Source organism: Chaetodon trifascialis, chromosome 8 (assembly GCF_039877785.1).
Source record: "Chaetodon trifascialis isolate fChaTrf1 chromosome 8, fChaTrf1.hap1, whole genome shotgun sequence".
Classification (NCBI taxonomy): Eukaryota; Metazoa; Chordata; class Actinopteri; order Chaetodontiformes; family Chaetodontidae; genus Chaetodon; species Chaetodon trifascialis.
This window is the reverse complement of record NC_092063.1, coordinates 15041337-15050288: the sequence shown is the minus strand read 5'-3', so window position 1 is coordinate 15050288 and position 8952 is coordinate 15041337. Positions and strand designations below refer to the sequence as shown.

The following is an 8952-nucleotide window of genomic DNA, read 5'->3' as shown; positions in this document are numbered from 1 at the left end:
GAAAATAATCACTGACACAAACAACAGCAACATTAAAAAAATCACAAACAAACAAACATAAACCATAAAAACAACAACACACATTCTAAGACTGACTACTGCGTCTCCGAGTACGTGGCCAAACGTGTTCGGCTGTGTGGAAACTGGGTCAGTACAATCCCCTGCTCACAGAGGCAGCAGCTGTTGCAGAAGTATCTCAATTGATTTATTCTTTGCAGTCGATGGAGAGGGCTCTCTCTTTGATTGCTGTTCATTCTTGCTAAAGTGCCCCTTATGCAATGCGTGTGACTTGTTTCAAGTCAGCTGTCCTTTTTAAAAACATTTGGCTGGAACCAAAAGACGGACCAAAGCAATGCGTGACTTCAGTTTGGAACTGTAAAAACTTAACTGAAAACCTTATGTGGGAGTAGACTTGTGCCCAATTCCATACATGTGCCACACAAACATTTCAGGGATTTTCTCACACATGTAAAACAGGAACTGAACAGACTGAACTCCACAAAGAAACAGATTGCTGTTTCCTGTGTTGGGTCCCTTTGCACCCACTAGTCATCTCACCTAATGAGGATATAATAGGCCCTTTTCTCTGAAGACATTTTGACATGTCACAAGTGCAAATAATAAAATGACTGATGGCTGACTTTCATTTAGCTGCTTCAGTGTCCTGGTATTGTGCATGGTGACTCACTGTCACACTGTCATGACGGACCACGAAACTTGAAAAGAAGGCAGTCATGTGAAAAAGGCCTGTTACAGCAGCTCGGTCAAGAGAATCTCAGATAATAAAATTCAAGGGGACCATTTCCAGACATGTTTTCAGATGCATATAAAACACTGTGCTTTGATAAATAACGTGTTTCTGATAGAGGTTTTTCAACATAACGTTCTACTATTTTCTTAAAATCCTTAAAATTACTCAACTCCCTCTTTAAAAAAATAAAAATCTCCTGAACCTATGATTATGCAAATATGTGTCATTTCTAAAGTTTAACTGCTTCACAGGAGATATCTCTTACTTAACTGAAAAGTCCATCCTCAGCATCTGTGCACTGGAGGCTTCAGGTTTCAACACCACACTTGTGTGAGTTGAATATTAGCCCAGGATTGGCTTCCAAACTATTTGTGATGACACAAATCCTGCTCGTAGGCCCGCCTCTTTAAAATTTGATTTTCAGTGAGCGCAGAGAAACTTTCTCCTTTCAACAGACGAACATGAAAACAGGCTAGTGTCGAACTCTGGTCATACATCATTCTTGACAGTGAAGCTCAAACCTTCAACTGCACGAATAAGAAGGAAAATCATATTTTCAGTGAAACAGAACTTTAAATTCTGCACTCAAAAGTGTGAAATATGTTGCATGCAGAGTCCCATAGTTCTCCATTTGATGTAGTTACCTTCCAAAATGATACATTTGTACTGAATTTTCTTTGAGCAGGACACACACTGGGTCTTTAGTGGTCCACACTGCTACCAGTAAATAACCACAACCACCCAATCAGAGAGGACAAGGTCTTTTGTCCCCTGTCTGTTTCATGGCTTCTGAGAGCTAACTTCTCTTTGTCCTTCACTGTGTCTCTACTCATGTCAGCTCCATTATCTGGTTTTCTACTCTTATGGCCACGAGAGATGAAACATTTATGAACCCTCAGGCGCATACACAAACACCAGCTGTCTCCTTGCCTTGTGCCACAAAATTGTTCTCCATCCGCTATTTCTGCCCTACCTCCCACATTGTGAATTCATGAACTTCTGCCCTGCCGTTCCCAATCACCACTCAAGGAGGACAAGTCTGATTCGTCAAAGTGACGCAATGTCAAGATGCCGGTAAGTGGTCTTACGTTTCATCGCCACTGACAGACTGAAGAGCATAATTCAGCCCCGGGAGTATCTTGTGAGGCGCGCAGAAGGTCCTTCACTCAGACGGTACAATTCAATCAGACAATTCACCGCAATTCTTAAACAGAGGGAATTCTGAGAAGCGTTCTGTTCCTTTCAGAGTGAATTACATTGTTTAAGAGTTTGGATGGCGAGACTGAGACACAAAATGATCCTTAGTGGAATTTTTAAGAGCAAGCACTATATGAGTTTTGCTCGTGATTAGTAATGACGTTGAGGAATGTCGTTAGAGAAAGGAAGACTAAAACAGAGCAAAGGAAATTCATTTTGTTTAATCAGCCCAGCTCCTCATGTTCCTCTTACAAACCTGCGGTTAAAGAGACGTTTTCTCTCTCAGGTCATTTCCAGTTTCCAGCACAATGTGGGGAGCACTCAGCCACAAGGAGGGTAAGGTGGCCAGCATTTTTACAAATTAATTGATTCGGCTCTTGAACACTCCCACTGCCTGCGGCCTCTTCTACTGCTTTCCCACGTCTGTTTGTCCTTCACAAAGATTCAAGTGTTGTCCAATCATGAGTCACTGAGGGCTGAGAGCGCTTCACTCCAACAAAAACACCAATCAGGGAAGCTTCAATCATAGGTGGTCACTAACTTGTGAAATCATTTGGCGTGTTGTTTGCTTTTGATTAAAACCTTAATTCTCTTTTGAATTTATTAGCGTAAGCAATGTAGATTTACTGTTATCGGCATAAAATGTGATTGCACACTTAATTTGCAATGTTTTTCCATGTTGCAAACAACACGCACTTGTAAAGTTTTTGGAAATGATCCCATGCTTCAAATCACTTAGAACAAAAATCAACAATTATGCTTTTTCTGTTCCAACATACTTGATCAATGCTTTTTACGACAGAGAGACAGCAAAAAGTCACATGTGGTGTGGTTTATGCATATATAATAAACATGTAAGCGGAATAAATTCAACACAGATGACATTTATTGTGCAATGTCATACATTTAAATAGCTGGTACCAACAGAGATTTTTCTGCTATGACACTAAACAAAGATGGCACTTAGTAATGAGTGGCTGACGTTCAACCAGCTGGAGTAAGTATCTGCAGGTCTTCACCTAATCACTTTGTTAATGTCACAGGGTTTGTATGAGGCAGCAGGGGAAAGGACCCAAAGGACAGACACAAAATAAAACTCACCAAAACCATCTTGTTTTTCCACTGCTACAAAAACCATCAACTCTCGTCTGTTAGATATGTGGTGATGCGCAGGTGATGACTGACCTTCCTCCCGCTGCTCTGTTGGCTCACCGCTCTCCTGTCATGGCCTGCCATGTCCTCATCGTCCCCAGAGTCAGAGTCCTGATTGGAGACACTAATCACCACAACACAAACCTTCGGTGTTGGCGGCTCTGTTCACTGAGAGGCTGCTAAGCCCGGTGCCAATACCTGCAGTGTAAACACCAACAATGTCACGGTGCCCTGAGCTAATGGTAGGAGCAGACTCCACTCAGCTAATGGGGCCACTAGCTGCACGGCTAACTGAGCTAACAGCAGCTAGAAGCTACAGCCAATGGTAGCTTAAGCAAAGAGTATAGTGAGCAAAAGTTAGCGGTTACTCAGGTAACATGGTGATAACTTAATGTACCTTTAAAACACCATGTGTAGCATTGAATTAATGACACACTATTAGACAAAGCATGGACAATCACAACACCGTCACTGACAGCCTCTACTGGACTCCACATGACATTTTACATTATGTTTCACTGGATCTGATTTTGTTAGAAATCCGCTGTATTGCTTTATGGAGTAAACACAGATCTTATTTCAGAGTTTCTGGCAATGATACGTAATGAAACCAGAGAACTGCAGATGGAAAATCCTTTCAAACATGTTTGTCCTCTAAGAGATACAAAAACCATGCGCCTGAAGACAAGGAAAAGTAGCAACATCTTTATTTCATCAGTAAGCATCAGTGTTTACTCGAAACATAATCTTAATCTGAAGAAGCTTGATACCACTGGAATGAGATTCCAGTGGTATCAAGGCTCCACATTGTCAGCACTGTGGTCTCTTTTGTCTGCAGTAATAAACAAAATTATTTCAATTATTTTCTCTTTAATCTTCTAAAAACTTCATGTCATAATTAGATAGAATAAATCTATTATATTTATATACCAATAATCAATATGATGCAGGCTGATAAGAAAACATTTCCATTATGGTATTGTTAGATGTCTCTGTTATTGCAGAGAGAAAACACAAATTTCCAATTACATATTTGAGGTTTTGTTGGCATTTCCTTTATCTGAGATATAACCAAAACATTAACTTTTATTATGTTTCCATTAATAAGACGCCTTATTACAGAGTATTCATGCGAGGATATCTCCTAATTGTGGGCCTTGCAATGATGTGACCAAAGCCAGGAGGGGAAATCAAACTGATACTGCTGACAGCACGACTCACTTCCTGTCACTCCACTGATCTGCTGGGAACTGACAAGTTCCTCGCTAAAACCAGAACTTAAGGTGCACACAGGACCCCCTCCTCAAGCCCTCAGCACAGCTACGAGACACACCATCACCTCAAGCAGGCAGCATTCCTCCTCACACTTTAGCGCTCGTCTCTCTGCCTCACAGTCGATATGAAACATGTTCGGGAGCCTCTTTCCTGGTACAAACAAGTGCTCCCAAAAGACTCTGGGTTGCAGTAACACTGACACCTTGAATGGCTCTCCCTCGCCCTGCCGTGACCCCTGTGTTCACATGTAGGCTTGCTGGTGAATAGATGCACGCGGGAGGGGGCGTTGAGAAGGTACCCCACAACTTAATTAAGCTACTGAACACGTCCCATTGGTACTGAAGGGGTTAAGAAAGGCCAAGCATGCACAGGGCTCAGCAGCAGAGAGAAATGTGGAGATGCATGTTGTTTCTGATTAGTTTTGTCTGTGGTATTTCATCCACTTATAGCCCTTCATGATGTCTTCATTATATTGAAAAAGTCAGCTGGTGGCAAGTCTTCCTCAGTGCTCTTCCAGGTCTATGGCTATGACTTAAAGTGCCAGTACACCCAAAATACCAAATTTTGTTTGTGTTTGTTGGTAACTGACAACTGTGCAGCAGAGCTGAGTCTTTAGCCACATTTAGAAATCTAAAACTTTATTTCCTTTTGAGTTTTCTACAGTTTGTTTTGAGTTTACCTTGAACCCATCAACACCATCAAATTCATACTTTTTGTATTGTTCAGATCGTCTTTTGAGAGCTGATCTTCTTGGAAACAATACGATGATTCCTTTCCATTTAGCACGTAAGCAGTATACAAATATTTAATTAATGATCTAAAACGCAATATATTGCGGTTGTACGATGATTTAAAGTATTTTGAAGTGTTCAAACATGCAGTTGACAACATTTTTAAGTTTATGGATAAAAACTTAAAATGTCCTTATGTCTGCTTATTTACTGTGTTACATACCTCTTTCTTATGGGATTAGGTGTGTGCTGCTTATAAACGATAAATAGGGTCAGAGGGATGTTAAGGTGTATCCTTTCTTTTGAGGGTCTGTTCCTCATACCTACATGTATGTTACTAATGCAACGGTGTTATGACTCACATCTAAGAGCGTGCCTCCAAGTGCGCCTAACTTGGAGAGAATCTGTTGTGCTTAAAGGAGGGGCAGGTCTCTCAGAGCGCTACTGCTCTCTCTATCTCTCTCCGCTGTAAAGGCGTGGTGTCTCTCTCTCTCTCTCTCTCTCTCTCTCTCTCTCTCTCTCTCTCTCTCTCTCTCTCTCTCTCTCTCAGACTTCTGTTGGGCAGTTGTTCGAAGTGAACTGAGGGAGCCTCAGCCTCGGCGGAGTCACCTCATCAGTCCGGCCAGAGCGGCAGTCACTCCGCTGCTCGGTCACAGAGCCTTTTACGCACCAGGAGAGCTACCTGAAAACGCAGATGTTGGCATCGTAAGAAGGGGGGCCTACCAGTTTTTTCCCCTAAATCCCCCTGGAATATTCTGTTTGAGTGAACACATTTAGAAATTACCAGGTGAAAGCCGGAGGACATTTCCTCAACAGAATGAAGGAATTTACACCTTTCTTCAGCATGATTCTTGTTGCGCTTCTCGTCGCCACTGTCTCAGCGACCAAGCTGAATGTACCGCGGCTGAGACTGTCATACAAAGGTAATTAAGTGATCTATCTATCTATCTATCTATCTATCTATCTATCTATCTATCTATCTATCTATCTATCTATCTATCTATCTATCTATCTATCTATCTATCTATCTATCTATCTATCTATCTATCTATCTATCTATCTATCTATCTATCTATGTTCAGATATGCTGTCTCTCACTTTATTAATCTGTGCTTGCGCGTGCCTACAGGTGGCATTAATTGGTGATCTTGACCACCTCGGATTAAATATTTCGGGTCTTCACTCCTTCTCTTCACAACATTTTTTTTATTTTTTTTTTTATTTATCTACTTGTGTGTGATTATAATATGAATACAAATATTTCCGGCCCTTTCCCTGATGTTAACGAAGCTTACGAGCCTTTCTTTATTTGTGCATTCATCTCAAACCACGTATTCTCTTCGCGGTGGTCCGAGCTGGAGGCATTAAATCCAGGTCGCTGTTTTGGCTACTGTTTTGGGGGTTTATGTCTTTCAGGAGGCACACATGCGTTAATTTGCTGGTTTCCAGGTTGAGACCACTCCGCAGTGCAGGCGGGGTGTCCAGCCAGAGGAGGTTTTGGCTGAGGTTCACCGGTCTGCGGTGGGATACACCGCGGCGCGATCGGCTCATTAGAAAAGTTTATGAGGAACGGCAACCGCAACGAAACACCCAGGAAGGATGTTACTCATCCATCGTTTATCCATTAGATGTAAAATACGTAAAAACAGCACAGGTCTCTAAAAAATAGTACAAATACACACGTACATGATGCACTGTTTGTATTAGTTGTAACTTTGTCTGTAAGGTTCAGACTCTACAAACCTAAATAACAGCCTGACCTTTAACCCTTCAAACGCTCAAAAAGTTTTCTGCTGTCACACCCTGAATAGCAGTGTGATGAAACTGACTTTATTGGCTGATTACATGATCTTCGCTGCTCACATGCTGAATGCTGAAATAGTTTCAGACAGATGTTTTATCAAAATTATAAAATTGCCACATACAGCATCTTTGGCCATGTTCACATACCATGTCCTCTGTCCTCCCCCACTTGAATCTGTGCACTGTGACTCACTTAGCTTTATTGATAATATGACAGAAAAGGACCTGGTGTGTGTGTGTGTGTGTGTGTGTGTGTGTGTGTGTGTGTGTGTGTGTGTGTGTGTGTGTGTGTGTGTGTGTGTGTGTATGTGTGAGTGTGTTTGTTTAAGTGCTGTGGACTGTGTTGATGCCGTATCTTGCTCATTGTTACGTCTCACTCAGGCCGGAGTGGGTCTGCAATCATCATCAGCGATAGATATCACACAGGATTTCCTCCCGTTCAGCTCCATGTTTTCAGGAGAAAAGTCACCATCTGAGTGTACTGGTCTTCCTGTTGGCTGGACTGGAAACACTGCCCAGGAGAGAGAGAGAGAGAGAGAGAGAGAGAGAGAGAGAGAGAGAGAGAGAGAGAGAGAGAAAGAGAGACTCAAACACACACACAAGCGCACGCGCACACACCCACACACACACACACACACACACAGACTGATAAAGAAATGAGAGAGAACTTCTGAAAAGGGATTTTTGAAGACATTTTTAGGCTGTATGGAAACTGAAGATAAAGGAATGCAGATGAATGAAGAAATAGCAAACATCTGAACATTTACTTTTTTTTTGGTAACCTCTGACCTTTTCTCTAATGACACCATGAGGCCAAAATTTCCACATGTGCAGCAGGAATATCAAAAATCAATGGAAAAGCCATCATGAAACCTCACACATTCATGCTCTCTCCCTTCTTCTTTCCTCTTTTTGTAACACTCCATGAGCTTTCCTCCTGCGCCCTTCAGGCCGAACGACAAACTTTGCACAAACAATATCTCATAATGGGTAGATTGCTGTGAAATTTCCTGGAGTATGTTCATGCTGCCATGGGAATTAGCCCTTTTAATTTGTTTGACTCTGTGGCCTTTCTTTCCTCTTGCACCGCTGACAGAACAAATGTAACATTTGAAGCCTCACTTCTGGGCTGAATTGCAAAATTGTTAGCATACTGTTTATCACATTTACTGCAGCGCTTTTGCTTTGTGGGATGTAATGGTAATAAACATCGCGGCCTGCAGTGAGGTGCCTCATTGCAGTTACATTATCGCATTGTCGAACAAAGTCAATAGGGCATGACAAAATGTGACAAACTTTGTATTTCATCATCCAGATGTGATGTTTAAGTTTTGTGGCTGTATGAGGTCTTGAGAGTCAGTGTTCATTGCTCCACTTTATTCCAGACAATTCAGTGGATTTTGGTAGGTTTTGATGAGCTGCACGTGAAATAATTTTAGAGGTAGGAACACTGCCATATCATAGACTTTCTTGAATTATATGTTGGGTCTTTACGAGATGACATGTAGAAAATCTTGCTACACATTTGAGGAGTGGATGCAGAGTGTGGGGAAGCTCTGCTTTTGAGCAAACAAAGTGATGCCTTGGGCGAACACAAGGAGAGGAACAAGCAGTGCCCAGCAGTGTGAGTCACTGCATTTTACCCACGTAAAGCCACTTTTTAAAAATATTACACATATCAATTTTCACTTTGGTCTAGAAATAGTTTTTCTTCCTTACTTACCATCCAAAAATGTGTTACGAGGAGTGTGGGAAGAAACTCTGCCTATAAGATTCTCATTAGTGACCGACCAGTTTCTCACTTCCTGTCTCAGTGACCTCACATTTGACCCCACAGTTAGCCCTGTTTTACATAATTTACCCCTTGACTCAAGTCTCTCTTTTCGTCTTTTGCCTTTCAACGGTAAATCATTCCATCCGTCTCCATGTGTCTCATCTTCTCACTCTTAAATTTCTCACTCTTCTGTCTTTCGCCTCTGTTTGTGCGTCTCTTCCTCTCTCATTATTACCCAGAGAGCCCAGAGGGTGTTTGTATTCTCAGGA

The 8952-nt window shown here is 41.8% G+C and overlaps 1 protein-coding gene across 1 annotated transcript in view; it reads left to right on the top strand.

Annotated features, from left to right (window-relative positions):
* Positions 1-5673: 5673 nt before the first annotated feature.
* sema3bl (sema domain, immunoglobulin domain (Ig), short basic domain, secreted, (semaphorin) 3bl) overlaps positions 5674-8952 on the top strand; it is a 62020-nt gene continuing 58741 nt past the window's right edge. The window contains exon 1 of the mRNA XM_070968272.1: positions 5674-6029. Within this exon, the coding sequence (XP_070824373.1) occupies positions 5924-6029 (106 nt within the window). The 5' untranslated portion in view covers positions 5674-5923. The remainder of the gene's footprint in view (positions 6030-8952) is intronic.